Source organism: Colletotrichum graminicola, assembly GCF_000149035.1.
Source record: "Colletotrichum graminicola M1.001 genomic scaffold supercont1.161, whole genome shotgun sequence".
In the NCBI taxonomy this organism is placed as follows: Eukaryota; Fungi; Ascomycota; class Sordariomycetes; order Glomerellales; family Glomerellaceae; genus Colletotrichum; species Colletotrichum graminicola.
This window is the reverse complement of record NW_007361165.1, coordinates 7,458-20,455: the sequence shown is the minus strand read 5'-3', so window position 1 is coordinate 20,455 and position 12,998 is coordinate 7,458. Positions and strand designations below refer to the sequence as shown.

Genomic DNA, 12,998 nt, shown 5'->3' with positions numbered 1-12,998 from the left:
TTTTTTTTATTATCTTATTAATTACTTAGTAATTAGTTAAGGCTTAAGGTTAAAAGGCAGCTTATATAGCTTCTTATTAAGTAAATTACTAAGGTTAAATACTAAAAGGTATTTAGAGAATATATTATAAGTTAATTACTAAAAAGCTATTAAAGTCTATCCTTAAGTGTATTTAAGTTTATTTTATATATAAGTACTAACTATTCCTGAAATAGTTCCTTTAACTAATAGTTATAAGTAATTACTATCCTTATATAAGGTAAGCGCTTAGTAGATACTAGTAAGCGCTTACTTTTATAATTACTAGGAATTACTTTATTTTATAATTACTTCCTTATCTCTATATAACTTATACTATAGTTCTTTTATTCTAAGGAGTTATCTGTCTATTCCTTGTTTCTTATCTATATAAATACTGCTGCTGCCCTTTATCTGTTTGTTAGGTAGGGTAATATAGCCTATAACTTATTAGGTTATAATATATATAAGTTATAACTATTCCCTAAATAGTTCCTTTAACTAATAGTTATAAGGTAAAATAAGCACTTACTTAGGTATCTACTAAGCGCTTATCCTACTTATAAATAAGCGCTTATTCTTTATTTGTCTTACGCTTATAGTTATATAACTTATACTATAGTTCTTTTGTTTTAAGGAGTTATCTGTCTGTTCCTTGTTTTCTTGTCTGTATAAATGCCGCTGCTGCCTACTATCCGCCTGTTGGGTAAGGTAACATAGCCTGTAACTTATTAGGTTCTAATAGTTTATTAGTTTCTTTAGATATGTCTTAAGAATTAATAAGTTTATTACTATTACCTTTAGGTTAATATACTTCTAGAGATTATAATACTTTACTTTTACTTAAATAGTACTAAGCTATATAAACTTATCACTATATAATTATAAAGTAGTTACCTAATTATTATTATTCTTATTAATTATTATAATAGAATTAGTTAATAAATAAGTATATTAGTTATTATAAATATATATATTAGACTATTAATTATTAAATTATAAGGATTATAATAGTTTGTTAATTAATTTTATTATATATTATATAAACTTTATAAAATCCTATAAGAATAAGAAAAACCCCTTATTTCTTAGTTAGGAACTCCTAGGCTCATCCTAGTAATATTATTAGTAAAGTTATCCCTAAAAGTAAGGCTAATTCACTGCCTATTCCCTAACAATTTGCTATAAGGCAACTATGTATTTACTAGCTAATTTACGTGTAATTTTACTACATTTAACAGTTTAAACCCCCAGGACCTACTTTTTCATCTACATCTAGAAGGCTCTAGACAGGCTTTAAGACTCACATACAAACTGCCACCTCCTAGTCATAGGCAGGACTTCTGACGATATGACTTGCGCATCCGTAGCAAAACAATATTACATCTAAGCTGCACTACCTCCCTTAAGGCGTCGCAGATTTATCCATTAGAACCATGTCTCCTACCCCAGATCGTCACATAGTAGGTATAGCGGGCTTGTACCCATCCCTCCACACACAAGCAATGTTAGCACAGACAAATAGAAACATATAATGCAGTCTAAATAGATGCTAAATAAGGTGTATTCGCTATCATACAACCATAATCATTCGTAAAGTTCGTAAAGTTCAACCGTAATAAACAATCAAGACAAGGCTTTCTCTAATTCAAGGTGATAAGATAAGGGCCCCAGATGTCTATGTGAACCAACATAGTGACTAAGGGTCACCAAGCAAACCCCTTAATTCGCGTTCGTGCAGAGGGAGTCAGAGCCTGTTGCGCCCGCCGCGGTGCACCTCTCCCGGAAGTCGCAGTTGTCAAGGGTGAGGTCATCCTTGCCGACGAACCCCGACTGGCAGGTTGCGGTGTTAGAGCTGTCCGTCGTAATGGTGTAGGCCGTGCTGTCAGAACCGTCGAGATCGGCTGCGGTACGTTTCGAGGCGCAAGCGGCCGTTGTGATGTCGTTGTTTATGGAGCCGTCGGCCATTGTGCAGCGGCAGTTGTCGAAGAGCGAGCAAGCCTCGGCGACCTTGACACCGGCGATGAGGGCGAGGGTGAGGGCGTTGACGATTGAGACCTTCATTATGGAAAAAGGACAGTGTTTTTTTCTTGAAAGTGTTTCAAAGACTAAGTTGTTCAAAATCGAGTGTGATCGAGTTTCAGATAGGCTTCAGAAAGTCTTGTCTGATGGATTAAGAAAACTGTAACTGACGATGGGTTTAGCTAGGCTTTATACATCTTCTACTCTTTAGCTGTTATTGGACTGGGTTCTATAATGAACCATTTTCCAAACGCGACGTTGGAAAGGAATAGACTTTTCTGGCCCTTAATTGTAACATGACGCATAATAAATTGTCGTTGCTAAGTAGTTAGTGTGTATGATCGTCAATCGATGCTCCGTCGGCCACTCCGATCGATCACCTTGGAATATATATGCCACTGCTACGCAGGGGGGGGTACTGTCATTAAGTACAAGTACGCGCATGAGTCGTGCCAGTGTCAGGGGCATCCCCCAGCCCAGTTCATCCCGTCAGTAACGGTTTGTAGAAGTCCCGGCTTTCAGGCACAGCCGAGCCAGCGCAGTTAGTTAGCTAAAGGAACCTTGCTCTCTAGCAGTGCGTTAATGCTCTAAATAAAAGCCCCTCATAATGTTATGTCACAAGGTGATATAGGCCATAATTACAGTACAGCAATTGTGGGCCCACTTTTTTGTTCTAGTGCCTTATTCTTATTTATTATAGTTATAAGCCTAGCACTACTTAACCCTAACTTTATGCCTAAATAGTTTAAGCATACTCTAAGGTATTACAAGATAATGTTGCCTTATAGGTTTAATTCCTACTAAGTCCTCTAGACAGACTATATGTATATATAGGGGAGATTTACTTACTAGATTTTAGTAAGATAAACCTAATTAAAAGGATTAAGGAGTATTAGACTAGTAATAATATATAGTAGTAGATCTAAAGAGGTATATTATAAGGTAATACAGGCTGAAATTATAGTAGAGTAATTATAGATCTACTTTTATTTTCTAGTGTCTTATTTTCATTTATAATATATTAAGTATAATTATAAATATACTAATATGAGATAAGAAATCCTATTATTTTTATAGTTAATAGTTATTAAAGTATATTATATAGCTATAATACCTTTATATTAATTATTTATTATATATATATACCTAACTATTATAGTACTTTAGTATCTTTAACTATTTGCCTTTTTAAATAGGTAAATACTTAGAATATTGTTTTTCTTTTATCTAGGTAGGGAAATCTACCTTAGAAATAACTAGTGTATTTCTAGCTTTGTCCCTACTTACGTATAGCTGTACCTAACTAAGTGTATACATTAAGTAGGCTAACCTACTCTCCTTATTATATATAAGGGTATATATAGATAGCTTCTAGACTTTATAAAAGAAGACTAGGTATAGATATACTGTCTTTAGGGGGACTAAACTAGTACACCAAGGACAGCACTACCCCCTACAAAAGAAGAAGTTTAATATAGAAATAGTAGTAATATAAGCAGGCCTAAGAGTAGCACTATAGTATAGATATTACCTAATTAACATTTTAATAGCCCCCTTTAAGGGCATTTCTAGTACTAATCTTACCTAGTTAGTCTATACGCCTACCTATTATTGACTTATAGTTATATATGTCTACACTTTTAAGACTTATAGCGTAAAGCGTGAATTAAACGTATAGCACTTAACTTATATAAGGTATTAAATATAGTAGCCTAACTACTAAGGTATCTAGGCTTATAATCTCTAAGTAACCTAAAAAGCAGGCCTATTACTTAGTTATAATAGAATTAGCCTTAAGTATAAATGTTACCTAATTAATATTTTAATACTAAATAGTACTATTATAAAGTTATTATAAGATATATTTTCAGACTTTATTAATACTATAGTAGTATATATCAAGTAGGTTTAGGTATAATAGGTCCTAGAATAAATAGAAATTCTTAAAATAACCTAGTAGACTAGCTAGCTAAGAAAAATAGGACTATAAGCCTAACTAACTATTATAAGTAGGTTAAAGTAACTAACTTTAGTATAAAGTAAAAGCTTTAGTAATAGTACACCTATATTATTATCTTCTACTCTATACTATATAGTTATATTAGCTAGTACCTAATTAGTAAATTATAACACTATATCTTCTCTCTAAGAAACATATCCCTATGCCTAGTAACTAACTAGACATATTATAAGTATAAGCAAGGGAACTCTAGCAAGGGTATAAAGGACTAATCCTATATATACTACTTCTAGTTAGAACGCTAAGGACTCTAGAGAGGATCCTATTTAGCTAGTAGTACTAGGATTTAAACCTATACCCTCTACATAAGGTAGGTGTATTATTATGTTATAAGTAGGTTAAGGTAACTAACTGTAGTATAAAGCAAAAGCTTTAGTAATAATATACTTATATTATTATTTCTTATTTTATACTATATAGTTATATTAGCTAGTATTTAATTAGTAGATTATAATACTAACCTAGATATTAGACCCTTTATATACTACTATATTAGATAATAAATAATAAAATAGTAGTATTAGGCCTTTAGAGACTAGTAGTATATTAACTACCTAAAATAATATAAGCTAATATAACTAAAGGCTAGTTTATACCTAATAAAGAAGCTAATTAGTCTTTTAATAAAGCTACTATACTAGCTTATAGTAGTAAAATTAAGCTATAAGGATTATTAAAATAATTATAAAATGTTTTACTATAATAACTCTAAGGTTATATATAATTATAGTAAGTATAATACTTTAGTATACCCTTCTTAGTATAAAACAGTAAAGAAGGGGCTTTAGCCTCTTTTAATAAACAAGAAGATATAGTTTACTAAACTACTTTTAAAAAAGATAAAGTAGTTTATTTACTGCTTTAAAAAAGAATTCTTCTTAAAGATCTACCTAAAGACATAAGAATATATACTTATCTTATTAACTAATAATACTATAGTAAAGAAAAGGCCCTAAATATATAGAAGCTTAGCTTATCTAGAACACAGCAAACGCAAGAGCAAGAAAACAGCTTAGTGAAACAGAACTAGAAGTTATAACCTTAGTGGCTGCAGTTATAATGAGAGACGAAGAAGCCACTAAGGCTAACGCGTCGCGCAAAAGGCTTAAAGAGATGCTTTACGCCACAAGAAGGTTTGTTACAGTCTAATTTAATAAGGTAGAGTATCTAATAAAGGCTTATTACAAGACGTTCTACATGTACGTCATAAAGAACTACAACAAATCTCTCATGCAGGCTTGCCAGGATCTTAAATCTAAGATCGTAGCGTTTAATACCTACAGAGCAAAGAGTATTACAAAACCTAAGGTCTAGTAGGCCAAAGCCGCCCTATAGCAAGAGTAAGTTAGAATAAAATTCGTATTATAAAAATAGCTAGCTTTAGAATTTCCTTAAAACTAACATTACTAAGCAAGATCTATCTATCTCTTTTTATATTACTTCTATTATTACATCTACTAGGTAGGTACTTTTAGTAAGTTACTAATTCCTAAGAGGTATGTTAACATTTTGATTCCTAGGATCTTAAGTTTGCCTAGCTTATAGTTATTTTTGTGTGTGTAAATATAGGCAATAGCTACAAAATACATCTCTCTTTCTCTCATTACAATTAACACTAATTAGGCTGTCTTTCTATAGAAAGAAAAATTGTTAACCTTATGTAGCTTAAAGTAGGTGTTTGCTGACATCCTATTAACTCTTTATGTATACATAACCTGCTTTACTAACATCTATATACAGCCTCTTGTGTTAACAGCTTTACTTCAACTTTGCTAATTACGTCTAGATATAACGTTTTTTAATAAACTAGTAGCTTAACATAGCGATCTGCTACTTTTGCTAACTAACTGTCCTAAAGTTAAATAGAACTTAAGGCTATTATTACTTTAATGCCACTAAGTTTGTTACTGTAGCAAAAACAGGCTGCGTCATCTGCCAAAAGCTAGCCGCATTTGTTGGTGACTTTAATTGGACTGATGGCACTAAGCCATTGTATTGCTAGAGCATGTGGGGAAATGTGCAGATCAGGGAGACCAAGAGCTACGTCTCAATCACCTTCCGCCTAGTTGCTGGCAGATAGCAGCAACTTCTAGAAGTCTAGTTTAATATGTTCTCTAAAGATGCTAGGTACTTATTCTTCTCTTCTCTAGCCTAACACACTAACGTGCTTAACAGACTTAGGCCCTATTCCTAATAATAAGGTGGAGTCTTTTGGTCTGCGTACTGATTGTGAAGCATTGAAGGCGCAGATGAAGAGCTGGCTGGAGGGCTGTGTCGCAAGCCACCCCGAATGCAAAGCCCTGCCTTCTATCAGTGACTACATGCCCACGCGAGTCCTGGATATTGGCTCCTCAGGTAGCCCTTGGCCACCATCGCATATCCGTATCGTTTATACCAAAGACATCGTCTAAGATGAAAAGAAGCATTACATGACCATGAGCCACTGCTGGGGCAAGAACAAGTTCGTCGAACTTACAGCTGCAAACTTTACCAGGTTCATAACTGAGGGAGTCACATGGAAAGATGCTCCTTGGGCATCCCAAGATGACATCTATAGTAATAAGAACTTCCTAGAGGGCATTGAGATCACAAGGGAACTAGGAATACAGTACATCTGTATTGATTCCCTCTATATCTTTCAGCACGATGAGAAGGACTGGAATATAGAGGCGAAGCTTATGCACAAGGTGTACCGGAACTCCTACTGCAACCTGGGTGCTGTTGACTTGGAAGATTCCCACAGGGGACTATTTGGAGATCGTAACTGCGATGTGCTGCTTAGCAGATACGTTCCCAGGAGTATGTCTCGGAGATTTAGTGGACGTACCTAGCGAATTCTCTTCACTAATCTCTGGGATCAGCTCCTTAGTAGCCCCCTTTACACTTGCGGTTGGGTGTTTTAAGGTAGGTTTTCCTATAAGGCTTGCTGTTACTGATTTAACGACCGCTAGAACGCATGTTATCCCCACGCCTCCTCCAGTTTGGTCGGGGCCAGATATTCTGGGTCTGTGCCACCATCTCTGCCTGCAAAGCCCTCCCTGCTGGTTTACTGCTTCCCCTTGACACTAAAGCGGCTGTGGACAGGCACTAGCGTTAACGCCTATAGGAAGCCAAAACCTCTATCAAGGCTACAGAGAGCACCCTTGAGAGATTGTAGGAGAGGTCTGTTTACATCTATACTTCCTGCAAGCTTACTAAGCACTCTGATAAAGACTACGCTATATGGGGCATTGCGAAGATTATGCGTGATATGCTGCGTTAGGAGTATGTATATGGGCTGTGGTCGGCAGACCTTGAGGAGCAGCTTGCATGGCGGGTGAAGGGTTGCCCCTAAGAGGCGAAACCTAAGGACAAGAAGGATGGTGTAGAGAAAGGGTTTCCGCGTTGGTCCTGGACATACTTAGACGCGCCGATCTAGGTTATACTGAGATCCTAAAAGGAACTCTCCGGCTAGTAGACGACAAGGACCAATAGACAGTAGACATCGAGGGGTTTGAGGGCGCCGCAGTCGTTGAGGCGTTCCCAGACATTTAACCCCCCCGAGACAAGGCCCCTTGCGAGTTCCTTCTGCTTGCGGCATTAAGGGTCATTAAGGACGAATTAGGCCGCAAGATTGTAGACGATTACGACATTTAGGATGAGGATGTCGTAAGTGTAGACTATTTAGGAGTTAGAAATCTAGTAGAGTAGAAAGGTAATGACTAGCTTATAAGGGTTAGTACAGTAGAATTTTAGTAGGTATACTAGAATAACTAGCCCTATTTCCGGCTTGTCTACTCTAAGGATTTAGACACACTTAGTAGTAAAGAGCTTTAACCTAAGAATAGGGAGGGATTATAGCTTATTTAGTTTAAGTATAGGACAGTTAATTAGTCTCTATTTTGTTTAATAGTAAGCCCTAGGTATAGCTAGTACTACTCTTAGTACTTGATAACTGTCAAATGTGGCGAAAGTACACGTGAATTCACCGGCGAATGCACGGTTGCCTTATGGCGAATCGCCGGGGAATGGGCGGTGAAATCGCCCCACTTTCATGGTGATTTCACCAATAATATCGCCAGGATTGGCCCGGGATTTCCCAACCAAGAAATAGGGGGATTTCCCTATTTCTACAGGATTTCACTATAGTTATATATAACATAATTAATTAATAATTACAATCCCTATAATTTAATTATAACTTTAAGTATAAAGTAAAGTACTTACTTTTTGGTATCTTTTGTATTTTAGTACTTTAAAAATACTACTTAGCTACCTATTTTTAAAGAACATCCCTTATTTTAAACTACTATAATAAGGTCTAATCATTATTAAATTACTTTATCTTTTTAGGAGTCTTTTTATAATAAATAGTCTAATATACTAAAGATAATTTTAGTTAGGAATTATAAGCTATTAAAAATAAGTATAGCCTTGAGAAGGTAGTTCTTCAGTATAAAATCTTATAGACTACCTTTTAGTACTATATATATAGTATCTAGTAAAAGACTACTATATTTAAAGACCTCTAGAGGCTCTTAATAACTTTAGAGGCTAGCCTAGTTACTTAAATAACTACCTAAGTAGACTTAAGCCTACTACTAAGTTATTAATAAGTTAAAAAACTAGTCTAGTATATTATTAAGGCTATAGGAAATACTTAACCTTTAGATAAGTAATGATTAAGTAGATTTAAGTAAAAAGCTATATTTATTAAAGTCTAAAGAAGTTACTTTATTAATTTGAAGTATATTAATACGTTATTTACTAAAGTTATTAAAAAATAGTTTAAATATCTTAGTATACTTAATATTTTATTATTAAACTAGCTAATACATATTATATAAATAAGACTAGTATTCTTAAAAGTAAGAATAATAATAACCTAGTATAAAGTAAAGTAAGAATAAATTTACTAAATAAAAAGTAGCTTAAATTATAAGCCTAAGTATTTATTATTAAGTATACTCTTACTAAAAGTATTTTTATTTATTTCTTAGTTGTATATAAAAGTAAAATAGGCTGATAGTAGTTATTTTCTTTGAATTTTAGCTTAAATAAAAGATAAAAACTTATAGTAATAAAGAATGTATAAACTACTAATATTACTACAGTTAAATAAATAAAAAAGCTTTTTTCTTAAAACTAAGCTTTTTTAACTTTATAAAGCTAGACTACTTATTATAAGTAAGTATAAAAGCTTACTAATAATAGACTTCATATATTTATACTCTAATAATAATGTTATTATATTATTTTACTACTATATATATTTTATATCCTTTAACTACTTAACTAAGTAGTCTTTAGTCTAATAAAGTAGATTATTATAAAAAGCTTAAATACTTTATATAGTAAAATAATAACTACTATTAGTAAAAAAAGCTTTATTTTAAGTTACTAAAAGGCTTATTAGGCTAAGCTAACTACTAGTAATATTAAAAGTAGCTAGAAATATACTAAGTTATAGCTTATTACTATTTTAAAGTATCTACTAAGCTTTTATTTATTACTAAGATATTAGTACTAATAATACTACTTACTAAGATATAAGTATCAGTTAATAAAAAGCCTAAAGAGGCTGATAGTAGCTAAAATACTTAAGATTATAAAGAATAAGTATTTACTATTAAGTAGTTTATATTAAGAAAAACAGTAAGCTAAATAACTAGTTATAATTATTTAGGTAGATAAACCAAACTATTACTATATAATATTAGCTTTTTAAAAAGATTAAAAGAGGCTTCTAATAGAAGTCTTTTAACTTAGCTATTACTAAGTATAAAGTAAAGCTTCTTTAGGCTAAAGTTAATAGTACTGGTAGTAAGAAAAAAAAGGCTATAACTATAAATTTATATATAAGGTTTATTATAATTCAGGATGTATAGAAAGTATAAATTATAGCTAGTAATACTAAAAATAAGCTCAATAAATCTTATAAGCTAGAATTACCTAGTAAGGCTAAAAGCTATATTATTATAGTATTAAGAGGTTACTAATAGTTAATTAAATAAAGTAGTATTAGTTATAATAGCTTTGTTTTTAGGGTACTAAAATATAGGGGGTACTTAAAAGTAAGTGCTTTGCTTTATCTTCCAGTAAGTAGTCTATACCTAGAATAAGATTATAACTTTCTTAAATTAATATAGTAAAAGAGGTTATAAATATCAATAAAGACATAGCTATAATGTAGAGTAGGAAGCCTCTTTATTCTAGTCTTCCTGCTAGCTGATATAGAACTAATAGGAGGAGCGAGGCTGCTATAGTAGAGTGAAGTGACGCAGTGCACAGGTGAAGCGTAACAGCAAAGCAGTAAAGCAAGGTGAGCAACAACAAGGGGCTAAGCAATTAACATAGGACAAACAAGTGATAGCTAGATAGGTGTATTCATAGTAAACCCGCCCTCTTGTAGGAGGTCGCATGGTCATAGTCTATACACCTAGTGGGCACGTGAAGGAACACATGCTACTGCGTATATGATTAAAGCAATAGATTAGCAGCGGGCGCCTTGTGTTATATAATTTGGACCTGTTGGGCGTTTAAATAATGTCATCATCATCATCATCATCTTGCCATCTATGCACTTGTCCTGTGTCAAAGAATATGCCAGGGCAAGGCGGGACAAATTTGAGAAACCTTTGATAGTTATCCCTGTAGCTTTGCTGCCCGGCGTAACACACTATGTATATCACTATTGATATCCCTATTTATATCCCCACATATTCTTGACTCCTTGACAGTATTCAGTTGGAACACTACACCCATCGACATACAAATCTGCGTTTAAACTAAAACATTTGTCTGCTCCAGTAGAAGGCTGGATACAAACAGCACGGACTTGGGTGTCTGGGGTTCTTAAGATGCAGTCTTGTCGTAGGTTAACACTCGAAACATCGGTCGATAACCACCTCCAGAAACCGTCCCCGTCGTCGTTAAATGCAAAGGCTGTAATAGGGGATCCAGTCACTGTTGTTTCAGCACACGGTTGTGCAGGCTGGCCTGGGTCGTCCTGGGCGGAGACAGCAAGAGCTCCAATCGACAAGACTAAAGCAAAGCGCATCTAGATTACAAATCGAATTAGAGAACATAGTCCATCCAGAATGTATGTGTCGTTAGCTCTGGGTGGGACATCTCGCAATCAGTTTACCTTTGTTTGGGTTTACGGAAACTGTAATTGATAGTTACAGTGCAAGGAAGGGCACGTTGTTGTGATATGTAAAGACGTTTCTCAGGTGTAACAGCTCAATGGAAATAGTCAAGTGAAGCCCTGTATAATAGTAGTAAGGGAAGTTCCGGCTATTGCACCTTGTTATATATCACCCAGTACGCTAATAATAGAATAATCGTAAAAACTTCGTTGATTGACTTTACTAAATATTTCTGTGAATAGCAGCTTGGACCTTATAACAGGACGCCCTGACTCAAGACACGTGCTCTTCGTCACTTTGCCCGCATCCCTTCACTGTGTCCATCTGGCCTGCCAACTTCCTCATCTCGAGACGACCCATCTGCCACGAAGACTGCTGCTGTGGCTGAATCCAGTATCTGTTCTCTTACTTGACTGTTCCTGTCGTCATCCTATGTCTAGATCAGCATGCCTTCGATCTGACGAAGCCGCTTTGTTTCCATTTTTGTCTAAGAACACAGTATGTGTGACAAAAGGGAAGTGCTTGGGTATATTCCCGTTGGACCGGCGGGCCCGCGATGACCCACTTCTTGACATAGGGTGCTCCTAATAACCCAGGCTCTGCCAAGAGTAAGTACGGATACCCCGACCGGAGACTCCGGTTTGACGCCCAGTACTATTGTGTACCCCGCCCTGCATACAAACTGGTATTCATGAATACCACTATCACCTATTTATCTCGCATCTAGAGACAAGCTTCTAGAAGTCTTGCAGTGGTTACTATCAAAGTCAGAGATTACTAAGGACATTAAAAGCAAGAATTACAACACTGCAGGATCCATAAATGAACAAGACAAGGACCGTGGAAACAGCAAGGAAAACAGTGGATAGGGAGATGAGAAAGGGTCAACTTAACTACCCCGCTTGGGAACTACCCCACATCCGAGCCAACATCACCACCGCCATTACCACCACTATCACTACTATCACCACTTGTTTCACTAGGTCTGCCGCCCACCCTTACGCAGCTTTCGGCCTCGATGTATAATCCAGATGCGCTGGATTCATCCAGATGACCTCTCCCTAGGCTCCTAACTATAGGTAATATATATAGGATTAGTTCCCTATACTAATACTAGGGTTTCCCAACCTAAACCTATAATATACCTAGACTGGTTATCTAAGGCCTAAAGATATAGCTCTTAGAGGGGATATATAATTGTCGTAGAGGCACTGTTCGGGTAGGAAAGATCATAGGGAAAACGGCTTGACTATCTACAGTGTAGAGATAGGTGATCCGGCTCGAAGAAATACGTATTCTTCGAGTGGGTCAGCTGCGTGGAGACGGGGCTCGGTTCGGAATAACCATTTCCCCGGTCCGGAGAAATCGGCCGACCGGAGCCGGATGCGCGTGATGCACATGAGGGCATCACGACAATAATATTATAATCTAACAAGTTGGGCTGATAGCTAACTATAACTATGTAGGGTATAATAGGAGATAATAACATAGGTGTATGATTACTAAAGCTTCTACTATATTGTGCCGGAAACGCAACCTTCACACGACGGAAAGAGTCCCCAGCCACGCATCTGGTGAGGCTGATGCTGTAAGTATTGCCGACAACCTGCCAGATAATGCGGTGCTAGGCCGTTTGGGTCCTAGCAAAACTGTCAATTATCGATGCCGCCCTATAGCAGTAGTAAATGTGTAATTTATGTGATTTCTGAATGACTGCTATGTCTCTTTGCCGCCCTTCCTCCGTTCTTAAAGGGAGGTCAAGAAGTTTTGCGTGGGCTTACAAGGGATCTGTTAGCTGCCATAGGGGAGAT

General features: G+C 35.5%; 2 protein-coding genes across 2 annotated transcripts; one reads left to right on the top strand and one right to left on the bottom strand.

The window, feature by feature from the left end:
- Window positions 1-1,740: 1,740 nt before the first annotated feature.
- Window positions 1,741-2,082, bottom strand: GLRG_11876 (uncharacterized protein; the record flags this gene model as incomplete). The annotated part of the gene is made up of 1 exon (XM_008102558.1): window positions 1,741-2,082. One exon carries the CDS (start codon window positions 2,080-2,082, stop codon window positions 1,741-1,743), a length of 342 nt encoding a protein of 113 aa, XP_008100749.1.
- A 4,098-nt stretch (window positions 2,083-6,180) lies between these two features.
- On the top strand, window positions 6,181-7,151 carry GLRG_11875 (tol protein; the record flags this gene model as incomplete). Its single annotated transcript, XM_008102557.1, has 4 exons — window positions 6,181-6,187; window positions 6,242-6,415; window positions 6,473-6,859; window positions 7,012-7,151. The coding sequence occupies 4 exons, from the start codon at window positions 6,181-6,183 to the stop codon at window positions 7,149-7,151; spliced, it is 708 nt and encodes a 235-aa protein (XP_008100748.1).
- Window positions 7,152-12,998: the final 5,847 nt, after the last annotated feature.